This window comes from Dreissena polymorpha, chromosome 8 (genome assembly GCF_020536995.1).
Source record: "Dreissena polymorpha isolate Duluth1 chromosome 8, UMN_Dpol_1.0, whole genome shotgun sequence".
Taxonomy (NCBI): Eukaryota; Metazoa; Mollusca; class Bivalvia; order Myida; family Dreissenidae; genus Dreissena; species Dreissena polymorpha.
In genome coordinates, this window is record NC_068362.1 from 65,544,038 (window position 1) to 65,563,197 (window position 19,160).

General features: G+C 35.0%; 2 protein-coding genes and 1 long non-coding RNA gene across 12 annotated transcripts in view; 1 reads left to right on the plus strand and 2 right to left on the minus strand.

The window, feature by feature from the left end:
- LOC127842801 (ubiquitin carboxyl-terminal hydrolase 15-like) overlaps positions 1-19,160 on the minus strand; it is a 240,426-nt gene that overhangs the window by 119,603 nt on the left and 101,663 nt on the right. The window lies entirely within an intron of this gene.
- Positions 1-19,160, plus strand: part of LOC127842799 (uncharacterized) — a 290,851-nt gene that overhangs the window by 61,260 nt on the left and 210,431 nt on the right. For all 9 annotated transcript variants that reach the window (XM_052372516.1, XM_052372515.1, XM_052372513.1 and 6 more), the window contains one exon: positions 17,875-18,028. In XM_052372516.1, the coding sequence (XP_052228476.1) occupies positions 17,875-18,028 (154 nt within the window). The remainder of the gene's footprint in view (positions 1-17,874; positions 18,029-19,160) is intronic.
- LOC127842809 (uncharacterized) lies at positions 21-10,929 on the minus strand. Its single transcript, XR_008031885.1, has 3 exons — positions 10,880-10,929; positions 5,011-5,100; positions 21-1,888 (listed from the first exon to the last, which is right to left on the minus strand). It is a non-coding gene; the product is annotated as an uncharacterized LOC127842809 (long non-coding RNA).

Consider the following 19,160-nt stretch of genomic DNA (forward strand, 5'->3'; position numbering starts at 1 on the left):
ACAGCATTTTACTTTCTAAGCATGTGCTGTTGTTTTTAAGAGAATTTTATAAGCAAGTAACAAGCACCAAAGACAAACTGCCATAATACCACTTTACATCATGGATCAATCAATTACTTTGTTGAGAGCCTGGCTTTTCCCAATCAATCAGAAACACATCAATGAAATCCCCCATGCACCATTGAGAAATTGAATGTGCCTTAGAAAAAAAAGAAAAAATGGGAACTCCTGGTTCAGCTATTTGCAGAAGGATTTAAACACACTTTGATCTTGAGCTCCATTCTTGTCCACTAATTAACAGAAAGGTTTGCAAGAGTCTAAATAGATTTCCATTCTTGCCTAGCTATTTGACAGCACAGATTGCAGTAGTGTATCTTGAGTTCCATTCTTGCGCAGCCATTTAACAGCAAGGACTGCAGTACTTTATCTGGGGTTAAATTTTTGCCCAGCCATTTAACAGCAAGGACTGCAGTAGTTCATCTAGGGTTCCATTCTTGCCCAGCCATTTGACAGCAAGGACTGCAGTAGTTTATTTAGGGTACCATCATCTAACCAAGCCATTTGACAGCAATGACTGCAATAGTTTATCTGGGGTTCCATTCTTGCCCAGCCAATTAACAGCAAGAACTGCAGTAGTTTATCTAGGGTACCATTTTTACCTGGCCATTTGACAGCAATTACTGCAGTAGTTTATCTAGGGTTCCATTCTTGCCCAGCCATTTAACAGCAAGGACTGCAGTAGTTTATCTAGGGTTCCATTCTAACCAAGACATTTGCCAGCAATGACTGCAATAGTTTATCTAGGGTACCATTCTAACCATGTCATTTGACAGCAATGACTGCAGTAGTTTATCTATGGTTCCATTCTTACCCAGCCATTTGACAGCAATTACTGCAGTAGTTTATCTATGGTTCCATTCTTACCCAGCTATTTAACAGCAATGACTGCAGTAGTTTATCTAGGGTTCCATTCTTGTCTTGCCATTTGACAGCAATGACTGCAGTAGTTTATCTAGGGTTCCATTCTTACCCAGCCATTTGACAGCAATTGCTGCAGTAGTTTATCTATGGTTCCATTCTTACCCAGCTATTTAACAGCAATGACTGCAGTAGTTTATCTAGTGTTCCATTCTTGTCCTGCCAGTTGACAACAATGACTGCAGTAGTTTATCTAGGGTTCCATTCTTACCCACCTATTTGACAGCAATGACTGCAGTAGTTTATCTAGGTTTCCATTATTGCCCAGCCTTTTTACAGCAATAGGGTTCCATTCTTGCCCTGCCATTTGACAGCAAGAACTGCAGTAATTTATTTGGGGATCCATTCTTGCCCAGCCATTTAACAGCAAGGACTGCAGTAGTTTATCTTTGGTTCAATTCTAACTCAACCATTTTACAGCAATGACTGCAATAGTTTATCTAGGGTTCCATTCTAACTCAACCATTTAACAGCAATGACTGCAATAGTTTATCTAGGGTTCCATTTTAACCCAGCCATTTGACAGTAAGGACTTCAGTAGTTTATCTAGGGTTCCATTTTTGCCCAGCCATTTGATAGCAAGGACTGCAGTACTTTATCTAGGGTTCCATTTTTTGCCCATCAATTTAACAGCACAAATTGCAATAGTTAATCTGGGGTTCCATTCTTGCCCAGCCATTTCGCAGTCATTTGACATAAAGTGCTGCATGAGTCCACATAAGGTGCATTTTTGTCCAGCAATTTGATAGGAAGACCTACATGGATTCACTGCATTAGTTCTTGTAAGGATCTTTTGTTCCAAGCCAATTGAAAGAAATGATTTCACAAGTCCTCTTAGGCTGATATTTCTTCACAGGAATTTACAGCAAGGACTTCATGAGTCCATCTATAATGGCGTTTTCCACCTTCCCTGAAAGCAAGAATGGCTTATCAGGCATTTTTTATGTAAACCTGCTGATCAAACAGACTGTTTGCTTGTGACAGTTATGTGTTCCTTGATGGTTAATAGTATGTCCTCATTATGTATTTCAGTAGTATCTAGGCACCTGGGTTGGCAAAAGCAAGTTAAATGATCAGGAAAGTTGGCTGTAATTAGTTAAAATCCAGATTATCTAATTCTGCTTCTCCAGGAGTCATGTCTTTGACCTGAGAAATTATAATGTCAGTTGAGGATTTGACCTAGATTTCTGGTAATTACATGCACATAAACATCGTTTAATGTGGATTGTTACCTAACCTTAAATGGACCTTTTCAGTGATTATGGCATGTATTGAAAATTTTCATTAAATGCTTTAATTTTATAAATGTAAACATTGATACTAAATTATAAGCTCCAGTTAAAAATAAGAATAAAATCAAAGAAAGAAAAAAAGTTATCTGCAACTGGGATCAAACTGACCCTTGGAGTACAAGTTTGGAACTGAAACCACTGGGCCATCTGTGCTCATGCAGTGAGTGGTGTATATTATACATTATATAATTATGCAATCATTATAATGTCACAAAATATAATGGTAACAACAGAACTCCCCAAATCATTCAAGTGTTTCATGTATTGAACGCTTTATAAAATCAAGTTTTTAAATTGTCAAAAGATGCATATAATAGATATTTTAGAGCATGGTAAATGTTCAGTACTACAGTGTAAGCTCGCAAATATCATAACTAAAATGGGAATGTGCATATCTGAAACATTTTTTTTTTCAATTTTGTCAATATACAAAAACGAGGAACGGTCCCTCTAATTAAACATTTTATTTAAGCTGTGAGTGTATTAATGTATCTTTATTAAGTCAATGGTAGGGTTGAGTGCAAAACTGTTGAACTTGCATTATAATCATCAATATATTGGCAACAATATCATCATTTAATTATTAGATTTGCAAAAGAATTTAACAAAGATGGCAATTGGTTCCAGTCAACATGGGGGCGGTAATGAGTGTACCAAGAAACTTCTAGAAAATCTTGCACAGGCCAGGAATTTTCTGATTAGAAAAAATACTTTCTTACTGGAGTGTGCCAGATGAGTTTGATATCTGGGGTAATTATCAGAGTTGGATCACTACCAAAAATGTGACACTCCTATCAGAAGCATTGTTGCAGACTGGTTTTGGGGTCACAGCCTAAGAGATAGTGGTTGTCGTAAGAATTGTGTAATACCATTATAAATGTTAATTATACATAGTTAGCACAACCAGACTGGTTTTCAGTTACATTACACTAAATCATGTTGTATCCCTCTGTTGTCCATTTGAAAGTACCGGTAGTGCCTATTTCTAAAGGGTTCCTTTTCTCTTCTGGTTAAAAAGAATTAAGCAGCGCACCCATCTTATGTGTGTCTGCAACATTCCAGTGCATTTGATCAGGGACTATGTTGAAAGATGAATGATTGTGACGGGTTTATTCAATTACATGCCTTTGGTAAAATCTAACTTTGGAAACTCTGTTTCCCGAGGATGGTTGCCTTTGGGTAAATTTTACTTTCTTAGAAGTTGTAGGATGGTATCTTTTTGATTGCATATTTTGGAAAAGGACAGATCCATCATTAAAATGATACCAGGAATCAAAATACCCTAATGCAAAATTTGATAAAAACGTATAGGAAATTCGAGAAAAAGGTTTACAGAGATGACAGATGGGAGTCTATGGGAATTGGTATTAGTTTAATCAAACCTTTTGGGGTTAATTTTAGCCTTTGAGATTGTGGTCATGAGAATTGTTTAATATCAGTCAGATAATGTTGTCATATACATATTGTTTAATGTTGCCATGTTGTTTTGGGGGTCATATCATGGGAGACAGTTGTAATAATAACTTGAAATAGCAGCTAGGATTAAATATAAAGCTAAACTTGGGGGATGCTAATAGCCCTTATTATCACATGCCATACCCTGTTTCCCATGTAATATAACCATTACATATTTTTTTATATTACACATGTGTAATACAACATTGTTAAGCGTTTTCATTGGCTTAGTTTTTGTTTATTAACCAATCGCATTTTGTTATTTTGCTGAAATGACGTTGCAACGTCAAATGACGTCACGAAATGTAAACAACATTCGGGATTTATCATTATGTTTGTGTAAATATTTATTTAATTTGCTTATTTAAAAGCATGTGATAAAAAAGATCTGACACTCGTAATATCATACCATATGTTATTAAACTCGTCCAGAAAATTCATTAAAAAGCTTGCCAAAGGCTCGCTTACTAACACAATTCCTGAACTCGTTTAATAAAATATGGTATGATATGACAACTCTTGCCAGATCCTATATATCCAAACAGAAGCAAAGTGAAAATGACTTTTGCAAACAGCATAAAACCAGAACAGCCTGATATTTGCTGCTCATTAGTATCTTAACGTTGGAAATTAAGCCTTTAAGACTTAATTCAAAGAAAAAAGATTTTTTATTTAATGCTTTCCGGTGGTTTATAGAGAAATATCAGTGAATTAAAACTCAGATAATTCTGTTTCAAACAGTGAAAATTATCAGTGAGAATTATTAATAATTCATTGTTTACTGTGAATTGACGTCATTTTTTTGACGAAATGACGTCATTATCCCAGCAAAATTCTTTAGTTAAACTCTTGAACAATGTATATAAACTGTGAAAATTGCATTAAATAAAAAGAAAATTTGTTGGATTCGGTGGATTATAGATTTTAATTCACTCTTGATCATAGAAAATATATTTTTTCACTCGTGGCTGCGCCACTCGTGAAAATATTATTTTCAATGATCACTCGTGAATTAAAATCGATAATCCACCGGATCCAACAAATATCCTTTATACATTTGATTTTTTAAGGGACTACAAATGCATCTAAGTGCGTTTATAAGGGGTAGAGGATTAAGCGAGTTAATAATGTAGGAGTGCTGCAGCTTCACTCTCGGCAGGACCCAAACTTTGAAAAGCATACACACGCAATTATATTACAGACTGGTTGTTTTGCCTCTGAGCTTTTAACATTGTGGAACTTTGTAACAATAAAATCAAATAAACTACACAATACCCAAATAGACCTTTATTGCTTTCTTCTTTTTTCATGGTAGCTTCTGGAATTGTTCAAGCTATGTCAAGATAAGCAGAGCTCATGAGACGATTGCTTTTGCCTGTAAAATAGTATAGGTACATTAACTTGTCATAACGTCTTGCTAACACATGTATACTTATTGCCTAGAATGTAGAAGATTCTTCTTAAAAGCATACTTCACATAGAAACATGGTACCGAATTATCATAAAAGACAAAAATGTTTGTTTTTTTAATATTCTACATTAAGGATGGCAATTAAGACATTCTTTATTTAATTTGACCATCCATAACATGCATTACTTTTTTGAAGATCTTTAACAGAATTCATAACCAATCCTGTTGATTTTACCAGATTGAAGCACTGTTTTAATTTTCTCGAATATAAAAGCCTGATAAGAATAAATATCAGTTTAAGTCTGAACAAAATGCCTGTGAGATGACACTTTGTATGTTAAAGTGATTGAGGGCAGTAGAATAAGGGATCAAAGGCCTTGTGATAATCTGTTCATATGGATTTATAAAAAGTGGTTTTTAAAATAGTTTTGACCATTTACATAATTTAAAAGGCACTATTTCACAGTTTGGCAAAAAGACAATTTTCGAAAAAAATGTCAGAATAATACTTATTACTAACATGGTTTGTTTATGGATAGTTATCAATCAAAATTGGAAAAATAATAATGTGCTTGAAAGGCTTTTTATCGATGTAAAAACACATTACAAACATATCGTTCAAACTTCCTCATTTAAACTTAACAGCCTGTGTGGTGGGGTGGTAGAGTTAGCTTTTGCTGGCCCCAGAGGTCAAGGGTGTGAGCCCTTGGGGTGGCACTTTTGTATTATATGTTTTACATTGTTATTATAACTATTTAAAATGATGCCAATTATTACAGTTTGTTTATTCAATTCATTTTATGACTTGAAATTGTCAAAAATATTAAAACCATGTAACAAGTCGCTTTAATTATGTTCATTTTCTGCTATGATTATTTAAACAAGCATAAGACAAATCTTTTTTAGCTCATCTTTTTTTTGAAAAAAATTATGAGCTATTGTCATCACCTTGGCATCTGTGTCGGCATCGGTGTCGGCGTCCAGTTAAGTTTTGCGTTTAGGTACACTTTTCTCATAAAGTATCAATGCTATTGCATTCAAACTTGGTACACTTACTTACTATCATGAGGGGACTGGGCAGGCAAAGTTAGATAATTCTGGCTTGCATTTTGACAGAATAATGTGCCCTTTTTATACTTAGAAAATTGAAAATTTTGGTTTAAGTTTTGTGTTTAGGTCCATTTTATTCCTTAAGTATCAAAGCTATTGCTTTCATACTTGCAACACTTAATAACTATCATAAGGGGACTGTGCAGGCAAAGTTATGTAACTCTGACTGGCATTTTAACGGAATTATGTGCCCTTTTAATTTTTAGAAAATTGAAAATTTGGTTAAGTTTTGTGTTTAGGTCCACTTTTTTCCTAAAGTATCAAAGCCATTGCTTTCATACTTGCAACACTTACTAACTATCGTAAGGGGACTGTGAAGGCAAAGTTATGTAACTCTGACTGGCATTTTGACAGAATTATGTGCCCTTTTTATACTTAGAAAATTAAAAATTTGGTTAAGTTTTGTCTTTAGGTCCACTTTTTTCCTAAAGTATCAAAGCCATTGCTTTCATACTTGCAACACTTACTAACTAACGTAAGGGGACTGTGCAGGCAAAGTTATGTAACTCTGACTGGCATTTTGACGGAATTATGGGCCCTTTATACTTGAAAATTTGGTTAAGTTTTGTGTTTTGGTCCACTTTACCCCTAAAGTATCATAGATATTGCTTTCATACTTGGAACACTCTTAAACTATCATAAGGGGACAGTAAAGGACAAGTTGCATAACTCTGGTTGTCATTTTTACGGAATTATGGCCCTTTTTTGACTTAGTAACTTTGAATATATGGTTACATTTTGTGTTTAGATCCACTTTACTTCTAAAGTATCAAGGCTATTGCTTTTAAACTTTGAATACTTTCATGCTATCATGAGGGTACTGTACCTGGCAAGTTGAATTTTACCTTGACCTTTGAATGACCTTGACTCTCAAGGTCAAATTATTAAATTTTGCTAAAATTGCCATAACTTCTTTATTTATGATTAGATTTAATTGATACTTTGACAAAACAACTCTTACCTGACATACCACAATTGACTCCGTCCAACCCCCCCCCCCCATCCTCCCCCCCATTATTTTTGTTTTAAATTAAAGATCATCTAATAAATGACCACCACACCCTCACTCTATACCCCCCACCCCCACACCCAAAAGATAATGTTTATGCCCCCAGTAGGGTGGCATATAGCAGTTGAACTGTCAGTCAGTCTGTCTGTCAGTCCGAAAAAAAACTTTAACATTGGCCATAACTTTTTCACTTTTTAGGATAGCAACTTGATATTTGGCATGCATGTGTTTCTCATGGAGCTGCAGATTTTAAGTGGTGAAAGGTCAAGGTCATCCTTCAAGGTCAAATGTCAAATTTATTGTGTCTGTCCGTCCGAAAACTTTATCATTGGCCATAACTTTTTTAATATTGAAGATAACAACTTGATATTTGGCATGCATGTGTATCTCATGGAGCTGAACATTTTGAGTGGTGAAAGGTGAAGGTGAAGGTCATCCTTCAAGGTCAAATGTCAAATATATGGTGTCTGTCCGTCTGAAAACTTAAACATTGGCAATAACTTTTTTAATATTGAAGATAGCAACTTGATATTTGGCATGCATGTTTATCTCATAAAGCTGCACATTTTGAGTGGTGGAAGTTTAAGGTCAAGGTCATCCTTCAAGGTCAAAAAAATAAATAATCAAAGCAGCGTTCTCATGAAGCTGCATATTTTGAGTGGTGGAAGTTCAAGGTCATCCTTCAAGGTCAAGGTCATCCTTCAAGGTCAAAGGTAAAAAAACAAATAAAAAATTTAAAAGCGGCTTATTATGAAGCTGCACATTTTGAGTGGTGGAAGTTCAAGGTCAAGGTCATTCTTCAAGGTCAAGGTCATTCTTCAAGGTCAAATGTCAAAAAAAGAAATTCAAAGCGGCGTTATCATGAAGCTGCACATTTTGTGTGGTGTAGGTTCAAGGTCAAGGTCATACTTCAAGGTCAAGGTCATCCTTCAAGGTCAAAAATAAAATAAAATCAAAGCGGCGTTCTCATGAAGCTGCACATTTTGAGTAGTGGAAGTTCAAGGTCAAGGTCATCCTTCAAGGTCAAGATCATCCTTCAAGGTCAAAGGTAAACAAAATAATTCAAAGCAGCATTCTCATGAAGCTGCACATTTTGAGTGGTGGAAGTTCAAGGTCAAGGTCATTCTTCAAGGTCAAGGTCATCCTTCAAGGTCAAAGGTAAAAAAAAAAATAATTTCAAAGCGGCGTTATCATGAAGCTGCACATTTTAAGTGGTGGAAGTTCAAGGTCAAGGTCATCCTTCAAGGTCAAGGTCAAAGGTAAAAAAAAATAATATTTCAAAGCGGCCTTCTCATAAAGCTGCACATTTTGAGTGGTGGAAGTTCAAGGTCAAGGTCATCCTTTTAGGTCAAAGGTAAAAAAAATATATTCAAAGCGGCGCAATAGGGGGCATTGTGTTTCTGACAAACACATCTCTTGTTTTTTTTCAAACATGGTTAAAAAACACAAGAATCCCCTCCCCCCCCAAAAAAAGATTTTTTTTTGCATTTTTTTTCATTTTTGGAAGATAATGTTATAAATGACCACACCCCCACACTATACACCCCTATCCACTCCAACCCTCCCTCCTTTGTGATTGAAATTGAGATAGGTCCTTACACCTTTAAAAAGAAAAATAGATGAGCGGTCTGCACCCGCAAGGCGGTGCTCTTGTTTTTTAATAGTGATCGAGCTGTATATTTCTCAAAGCTCTCGCAATTCTGCAAATGATCCTCTATAGTTGTGAATATAATCGGGCCCAGCATATGACCTCATATCAACCTTCATCCATAAATATCAGCCACATTGGGATCAATATGTACTCTGAATTTTGCTGATGTTCCCATATGGTGTTAATTGTTGCACTTTTCGGTTGAACTATCTCTCCCAGAGCTTGTGATTGTTTCCATGCTGTGATTTCTTTCAGAAGTTAAGGTACTTATAGTCGACTCACCTAAATTTGCGACTAACCTAGATTCAGATTTCACGATTTTTTGTTCTCGTTTGCTGTTGTAGTAGCAATGCCATGTATGAAAATGTTAGGCTTCGAAAACATGAGAAATTCCCAACACATGATTTATTGTGTGTTTCTTAGAAAATGACAATTAAGCTAATTTCTATTTATTTTTTGTTTTGTTAAGGCCATCCCTATACATTGTTGCAAGAAGTATAGGCTTTAGTCACCGCCTTCCTTGATAAATGCTTACAAAGCTGTTAAGGAGAAGAATATGCCCGTTCTTAGAGCCTCAAAATTATACAGATTGCCTAAAAATACGTTATGTCACAGGGTCTTTCAAAAAATCCACCCAGACACAAGTGTTATGTGAGCTGCTCCCATTTTCCATGCAATTTACCCTGTTCATATGTTAATATTTTATTGTTATTTCGTGTTTGACTTTTTTGTCATTTGCACCATATCAAGTTGCTATCTTCAATATTGCAAAAGTATTCATAAAATAAGCGATTTGGGCCACATATATTTGACCTCTGACCTTGAAGGATGACCTTGACCTTGACCTTTCACCACTCAAAATGTGCAGCTCCATGAGATACACATGCATGCCAAATATCAAGTTGCTATCTTCAATATTGCAAAAGTACTCATAAAATGAGCGATTTTGGCCACATATATTTGACATCTGACCTTGAAGGATGACCTTGACCTTGACCTTTCACCACTCAAAATGTGCAGCTCCATGAGATACACATGCATGGCAAATATCAAGTTGCTATCTTGAATATTGAAATACTGCAAAAGTGTACATTTAATGAGCGATTTTGACCCATATATTTGACCTTTGACTTTGAAGATAACCTTGACCTTGACCTTTCACCACTCAAAATGTGCAGCTCCATGAGATACATATGCATGCCAAATATCAAGTTGCTATCTTTAATATTGCAAAAGTTATTGCAAATGTTAAAGTTGGCACAAACCAACCAACCAACAGACCAACCAACCAACAGACCAACCAACAGACAGGGCAAAAACAATATGTCCTCCACTGCTATAGTGGGGGACATAAAAATAAGTTAGCTTGGCCTAATTACTCGACATTGCAATGAATTTTTGTATGACGTCATACCCGCGAATCAAGGGTAGTAAAACAAAATGGCTGACGCTTTACACTTATGTCAACAATGTTGACATTTAAGAGCTTTAAAAACATTGTTTGGAAATCACAATGGAACAAATCAGCGAAGAATGAATTTATTTTAAAAGGTTAATGTTTGTAGCGTTGTTTTTTATGCGTTATTATTTTAATATTGACATTAAATGTTAAGGTCGCGAATTAACGGTAATAGAGGATATATATTTTGCTTCTTTTAAGAGGTTGAAACAAAAAAGTCTGAATTTTGATACTATTATCTGAAATTGCCAATTATAATGTTTAACTTCAATTTGCTGTATAAAATGGCTTTAACTATCTTAAAAGCTGATATGGGTTTTCAATTTGAAAGAAAAATAAAATCTTGTCTTATTGTGAAATATTACCATTTCATTGCTGTGAAAATTGATAAATTATATTTTAATATATCTGTAACGGCACATTCTGGAAAATGTTTGCCCTGGTAATATAAACATTCTACTAAAAATGGCACTTTCCTGGAGTTGAATTATAGCTTTCACTATCAAACACTTACGCTGCACAATGTTTAGCTAGGAATTCACAAGTAACAATTTTAGAGGAACACTCTGTATTTAATGACAAATTTATGACCAGGGGAGGTGATTGTATTGATTTGTTTACTCTTGGTCATGTGTGCCAACATATTGGAAGTGTTTGGAAATGGAAGTTCTGCAAGGCGTTCAGATTAGGGTATCAACTGTTTATTGGCACCATATAATGTTCAGGAAATCATAGGAATAATTATTGTGGTTTTTTGGCTGGTTCTGGCAAGAAGATTTACCCATTTCCTGTTCAGTTTCCTGGGATTGCTTTTGCACAATATATGCAGGTGAAAGGGAGAGGAAGGGGGGGGGGGGGAGAGATGCAGGTAGTTAAATATAACAGAAAATAAATAGCCTATTCACATTGAATACTTAAAATCTCCTAATTTTAATGTTTGCCTTGTTTTACTTATTATACACGTTAAAGAAAAATAAATCTTTTACCACATTATTTTGCTTTTCATTTTTAAATTCTTTTATTTTATAAAAGAAATATTTTTAACACATCATTTTGATTTTTAAATTCTTTTAACATAAGACATAAATCATACATGTAGCATGAACAATACTCTTTCTAAGTGCTATTGTGACAGAAATAGGTAGTTAAATTGAGAGGGACTTGGTATTCTTGGCATCAATATAATGTTATGGACACAAAGTTGCTTTAAAACTGAGAATTTAAAAAAGTAAGAAATATTTAATATATATTAATGTCTTTACAGTATGTGATAACAATTTTTATGCCCCCAAAGGAGGGCATACAGTGATCGCACTGTCTGTCTGTCTGTCTGTTCGTCCGTCTGTCTGTCTGTCATACTTTGCGTTTAGGTTTCGAAAAATGCTCATAACTTCTATGTCGCTTCAGATGTAACCTTCATATTTGGTATGCATGTGCATATGGACAAGGCTTTACTATACACACAATTTTTTTTAAACCTTGACCTTGAACTTAGGGCCCGCGTTTAGGTTTCAAAATCTGGGTTTAGGTTTTGAAAAATGTACATAACCTCTATCAAAGCATTTTTCGGGAGCATATGTCATCCTATGGAGACAGCTCTTATTCCTTGATCACAATTATAATCGACACTCTGCCAAAAAACCAACACATTATATAATGTTTTTTCTATCAATTTTATTTGCATTTTTCTGAAAGATCACAGCGCTCAAATTTTGCTAAAATTATAATATCATGATTATAAAAATTGACGTTATTTCACAGTAAAACAGTGAAAAATATTGATAATATTCACTTTTCTTTTTTCATTTCTTAAAATTTAAAGAGTGAAAAGTTGTTTGTAAATCACTAATATTTCCATATAAACCACCCAAAAAACATGAAATATAACTGTTTTGATCCTCTGTGGGCAATAATTTGTTTAATTAGGTACAGGGAAATTTATCAGATTCAGTTCAAGCCACCAAAACTTTACAATACTAGCATGCATTAAACTATTCAAATTAGATTGAAGTTAACTCCACTTAATTACAGGGTGGAATAATGACCAATACCTGTCAAGGCTAAATTGCACATGGTCAGCTATTTAATTTGGATTGTTTGACTTCAAATCTGTTCTATTAAATGAAATGCAAATTAAATGCGGACAAAATGTTTCTGATCACTACATTGCCATCTATTTAATGTCACAGGTCATCCATGCATACTCCAAAACATTGGTTTTTATGTAGCCCCAAGCATTTGAAATTCAACCAACAAATTACATCTTAATGGCTTTTTCATTTTATCTTTGATTCATCATAAAAAGTAATACAATTTACATTAATTTTGTATTCCTGCTTCAGATATTTGTAAAAAAAAACAACACACATTTCTTTAAAGGGTTACCTTAATATAGAAACGTTAATAAAAATAACTTGATAAAGTTTTAACATTTATTGCTTTTGAGTTTCATGAGAGTAAAAGTGAATAAAACAATTTTTAGCTTGGCTGTTTGCGGAGAAAACCCGAGGTATTGTCATAGCCTCCTCGCCATCCGACGTCGTGCTAAAACCTTTACATTTGCTCTAAAATTAATGTGCTTCCACCTACAACTTTAAAACTTCATATGAACATGCACCTTGATGAGTTCTACATGCCACACCATTTTTTGGGTCACTAGGTCAAAGGTCAAGGTCACTGTAACCTCTAATATAAAACTTTAACTTTGCCTATCATAGTGCTTCCACCTACAACTTTGAAACTTCATATGTACATGCACCTTGATGACTTCTACATGCCACACCCATTTTTGGGTCACTAGGTCAAAGGTCAAGGTCACAGTGACCTTTAATATAAAACTTTTACTTTGCCTCTAACATCACAGTGCTTCCACCTACAACTTTGAAACTTCATATGTACATGCACCTTGATGACTTCTACACGCCACACCCATTTTAGGGTCACTAGGTCAAAGGTCAAAGTTACTGTGACCTCTAATATAAAACTTTAACTTTGCCTCTAACATCATAGTGCTTCCACCTACAACTTTGAAACTGCATATGTACATGCACCTTGATGACTTCTACATGCCACACCCATTTTGGGTATTAAGGTCAAAGGTTAAGGTCGATTCTGACAAGCTTTTGCAGCCGAGCGCGGCACCCGTTATGCGGTGCTCTTGTTATTAATATAATAATTTAAGTTAACTAGTTTTAGGACTGTTCAAAAGGAAACTCAATGGACCGAATCGGTATTGTGAGATACACAACACAAATAAACAAGGCAAATTTTTCCTTTCAATTTTAACAAGGTTAGGAAACTTTAGTTTCAAATCCCAGATAGGCGGTGTCAAACACTTGTTCTCCAATTGATAACTTTAATTACAAATTCTGATCATTATATTGGGGATTGTGGGCTGGCAAAATGATTTATTAAGTTACAATTTACGAATAAAAGGCTTAAGAACAATGAAAAGGTAAAGACAATGAAACAAGGTATTTTTATATGTCATTTATACAATTAAAGTTTTTGCTTTCCCATTACATGAATAACAAATCTTTAGTTCCAGTGGTTCACTGACTACAATTTAATTGCAATTAGCCATCTGCATTATGGCCCTATTCCACTACGAAAACAAGCCCACGATTCGCTACTATTTCTCACATTTATTGAATGGGAAGACTCGTGACAGTCTGCGATTCAGTTACGACAGTGGTACGATTATGTTACGACGAATCGTGGGGTTGGGTTGAAGTCTTGCGAATAGGGTCGCGACTTCACTACGATGTGTAAGAATCTACTGCGACTGTACTACGAACGATGCAGATTGGTCACGACTAAGCTAGGACCTCACTGAACGCACCCATGAATTCGGCGCCCATATCTACTGATATTGATTCTAACACGGCACGCTACTTGTTTTTTATAGACAAAGAAGGAAATAAAGTGTTGGTTATGTCACGTAATTACACAGTGTTCCTTGATCATACACAGTAACAACTAAAGTTCATTTCTGTTTTTATCGAGATTTATTTCTGTTAAATAATTTCTAACACAACGCTTCCAATGTTCATGAAATACAATTTTACATCGCGGTGGCCGACATGGCCACCACGTCAAGAAAGCGTGACTACCCTACTCGATTGTCAAACTTAGGACTCCTTTCATACAACGCAGATGCCAATTTATACAATAATGGACAAATAAATTGGGTGACGGCTGTCTGGATGATTGACTTTAACATGAGTTGAATTACCTGATACGGGATGGCTTTATGTGTGACTTACATATCTTGTGCATATATATGCCAATAATTAAGCGAGACCACGTTTGTTTAACTGCATATATGAAAGTTCACCTGTCATTTAACATGAAAATATACACAAATTAACAGTGCTGCATGTGCTTACCATAGACATAACTAATTAGTGAACCCAGCCATGGGCAATAACTTGGTGCATTTTTCTCGTCTAATTTGACGATGACATATGATGCCCATTCATGCATTTCTTCATGAAGACAGATATTATGTATTCAGTTACACCGAACAAGGAGTATACATGAAATACACCAATTATGCGACAGTTATTCTGCAATAAATTATGGGCGGAGCTTAATGTTTCGAAAATAGTTCCAAATAAATAAAGAAAATATTGCAGTAAAATGCACGTGCTTAAATCCCGCTCTTGAAGAAATGTAAAAAATGTAGCATGTATATAAATGTAATGAAACAACAAATTGTATATTTGGTGATAAGTGGCATGACCACGCCTGCTAAGAATTTGTTTGTTAAGAAACGTAATTAAGACAACATTTATAGCATGTCAGCTTTTAAGAAGAATTAACGCATGTGACATCATTTAGTTTCTATGAGTGTTGTTCTCAATGAAAGTGACGTAATTTGCAAAATATTTATGAATGAAAACTACGTCAAATGTTTGTACAATTCAATGACGTCACTAAATAGTGAACTTTGTACTAAGAAGGGCCGAGTATTGAAAAATATTGTTCACGTCCAAAAGCTTAAAGCAAATCAATCAGAATCGTGTAAAAGTTAAGAAATAATATTTTTCTATGATGGCTTGTTGTCGAATAACCCACAGTAAGGAGTATAGATTCGTGTTATCAAAACACTTGTGCTCCGCATTCGTGATTTAATTCCTACGCATCTATACTCCTAACTCTGGGTTATTCGACAACAAAACATGATTGAAAAATATTATTTCTTTATCAGTCTTTAAAAAATTGTAACTGTTTCGTAACTAAATCGCGAGAATCTTAGCGGGCTCGCAACTCAATCGGGGTGAACTCTTGAGAGTTGTAAATGATTTGTAGACAGATCATGTGATCACCGATTCCCCGATTGAGTCACGAATTACAAGATTCCATTATGATGCCCAAGAACACACTACGACACTGTTACGAATCAACTGCGATTAAATTCAGTCTTGGAGGTCTTGGTCAAATTTTAAACATGTTTAAAAACTGGACGCAATTTTTTGGGAGCTCACGACTCGCCCGCGACTTGGAACGAATAAGTTAGGACCTTTGCCGATTGAGTTACGAATGTCCCCGACCTCAAAATATTGGAAATCGCGACAAATCGTGGGGAATCGGGTCGTAGTGGAATACCCTATTAGGGAGACAAATGTTGCAGACTGCATGACAGTTAATCTCTGTTAATATTGCTGATCAGTAAAGTTGCCAAATCTGATCTACATGTATCAAGTTGTGTCCTTCCATTATGTGCAGTACATTGTTTACATTTCTAAGGTCTCTCATCAAGTAATAGTCAAATTAAATGGCAGTTCTTAAACACCTTAAAGTTGAAAACTGTGTGTTGATATATTTATCAAAGCAAAGAGTTTATTATATATTATTTATGAATCATTAAGTTGATGATTACTTCAATTTGGATGAGGCATTGCACTGAAATTTTGTTTTTATGTAGCTTTCATGCAAACCTAGCTTGGTATTGCACAATTAGGTGGAGGGATATTGTTTTGGCGTTGTCCGTCCGTCCGGCACTTTTGTGTCCGGAGCCATATCTTGGAAGTGCTTTGGCGGATTTCATTGAAACTTGGTATGAGTATATATATGGATAAGAGGATGATGCACGCTGAATGACATTGCACACCATCTGTTAATAACGGAGTTATGGCCCTATGCATCTTTAAAAAAATGCTTTTTTAGCTGAGTGTCAAATATAACACTTTTGGGTCCAGAAGCATTATATTTGCGGGGGATATAAATTCAACGAATTTGCTAATGTTTTAATTAATGGCTTAAATGTTGAAAACCTGGTTTCTTGGCATTGCAATGTTTTGTGTTACTAATTAATTACTAATGCATTCACTATTTTATTTTTTACATCACCAATTTTCATTTGTATCTGCCATCTTTTGTTGTTTTGTCACTTGTGTTTGCAATTATTTTTTAAATATTTGCTCTGAAAGATCCGACAAAAAGTGAGTTATGTTGCTTACCTTGTGTGGCATCAACACAAATCTATCAAAAAAGGCTTAGCTTGTTTGCATTTATTGGGCATGTTGATCTTCATCAAAGGCATTTGTAGCACTTGCATGTCATCTTACAGTAAATGTTTTCTCCTCTGCTGAAAGAAGCTATATGCCACCAGGTTGTGTCACAAAACATATGTTTTTTAGTATAAATACATGTTTAGTCTGGTTGTTGAATACAAATTGGTGTGCGATTTGACTTATAAACAAAGGCAAATGCTGCTGCTGCTGATGATGATGATAACCAATTTTTCATACCCTGAAACCAATTTCAGATTTTGCATGTACACACTTGTTTTGTACTGATAATGTGTTCAATTGACATAATTACATAATGTCTTCATGATGACAATAATCACTTATGACGATGGGTTGAATGTTTATATGATACATTATATTGTAGATTGCAGAGCTTTTTGTATTGTCACTAATTGTTAATGTAAATGTTCTGGAAATACATCATCAAAAAATGATTAAACAATGATACACTAAATCAAAATATTAATAAAAAAGATCAACTTTGTGCACTTGTTCAAAAGAGTAGAGATTGTTGCTGATTGTTATGAAGGGAAGGTCTGTGTAAAATTGATAATGATGTTGCTATGAAAGTGATGATTAAGGGAAAGAAAATATATTGATGGTGACAAAATACATTATGCTACTGCGGCTGCTAATGTTGATGATGATAATGATATATAACCATGATGAAGATGATGATTGTTCACATTTTTTTCCATTGGTTATTTCTGGTATTTTGGTATTTCTTATCAGTGAAATTAACAATCAGGAGGCAAGCACAGAAGAAAACTGTTAGATTTGAAGATTTGTAAACACCTCCTTTTAAGTTTAGGAACAAAGCTACTGTGTTACTTAAGTTTCCCTGGGCAATCATGTGCTATTGAATTGTTTTTCATAAAACTATTTGATAATTGAAAATAACGCTTTACACACAGATTTCCATTTTAATGTCAAAAGTCCATTTTTAGTCAAAGTATTCCACCTTTATTTCCAGGATTCTTCTTACGAGAGGAAACGGGAGGTGAACTACGGGAAGTTCTACAACACGAGTTACCTGAAGACCGGCAGCTCCCAGAACTACGTACACCGGGGCCGCACGCTGTCTGAGCCCAGAGTGAAGAACAATGTGAACCAGTTCATTAGACCAGGTAACAACAGTTCAGGTATAGTGGAATGTAAGCAGGGATCATATTTGTTTCGATTTTCTCAGTCTTAGACCGATTGGGGTCATGAAAGACCGATTGAAAATCCCAAACAGTCGGTTCGAATCTGTTTGATAAAATTCCCATGTCATGAAATCGATTACACAGTGCACATGCTAACACACCCTAATGACATTCTTATCTCGATTAGGTGTGATAAACCATTCGCTGCAGTCTCTAAATTGGTCAGGACCGGTTTATTGCACGTCAGACAAAGAATCAAAAACTTGTGAACAGCGGATTAATGACTCTGTTTTGTCTGCTAAGGTGACTGCAAGCACTGGTTTAATTATAATCGGTCTTCGATGTTCATTGACGTGCATGTGATACAAAACAATGAGTTGCAATTGTAATGTATTGTTATCACTGCAAACTGTAATAAATTTAATAGAGATAGAAGTTAAAAACGATTCTAACACGGCACGTGAAAACTTTCATATAAACAAAAAAGAAAATCGTCTATGGGTTATTCTGCAATAATTATGGGCGGATCTTATACACTGAAAGCACGCGCTGTAACTAAACAAAACATGCCGATACATTTTTCACCAGCGTAATATTCCGGTAATATAATTATGAATGAAAGTCGTGGACCTGATCGACAGAACAGCCGAAAGTTATTTTTATGGGCAGAACTGTGCATAAAATAGTACACAAGAAAAATAATAGACATTGTATAAATCTTTAGTAAATACCGTGTTAGAATCGAAATAATTTGTGTTCTTTATAGTTTGTTGTTGAATAACCCACAACCGGAAAATTAGATGCGTGGTTTCAAATCACTCGTGCTTTGCACTCGTGATTTAATCCCTACGTATCTAAACTATCGGCCGTTGGTTATTTTGACAACAAACTATAACATACACCAATTATTTGTTAATTATTTGGTTTTGCTAGTGTCAGTAGCAAACCTACGCACAGACATTTGTTTGGTTCAGTGCATGTTTGTAAGCTATTATCGAGTTGACAACGATTTAAAACATCGGTATACTATAGACTTTCACAGATGAATAATATTAACAACGATGAAATGAAACTTTTTGTCTGATAAAACAGCTCGCGAAACAACAATGAAATA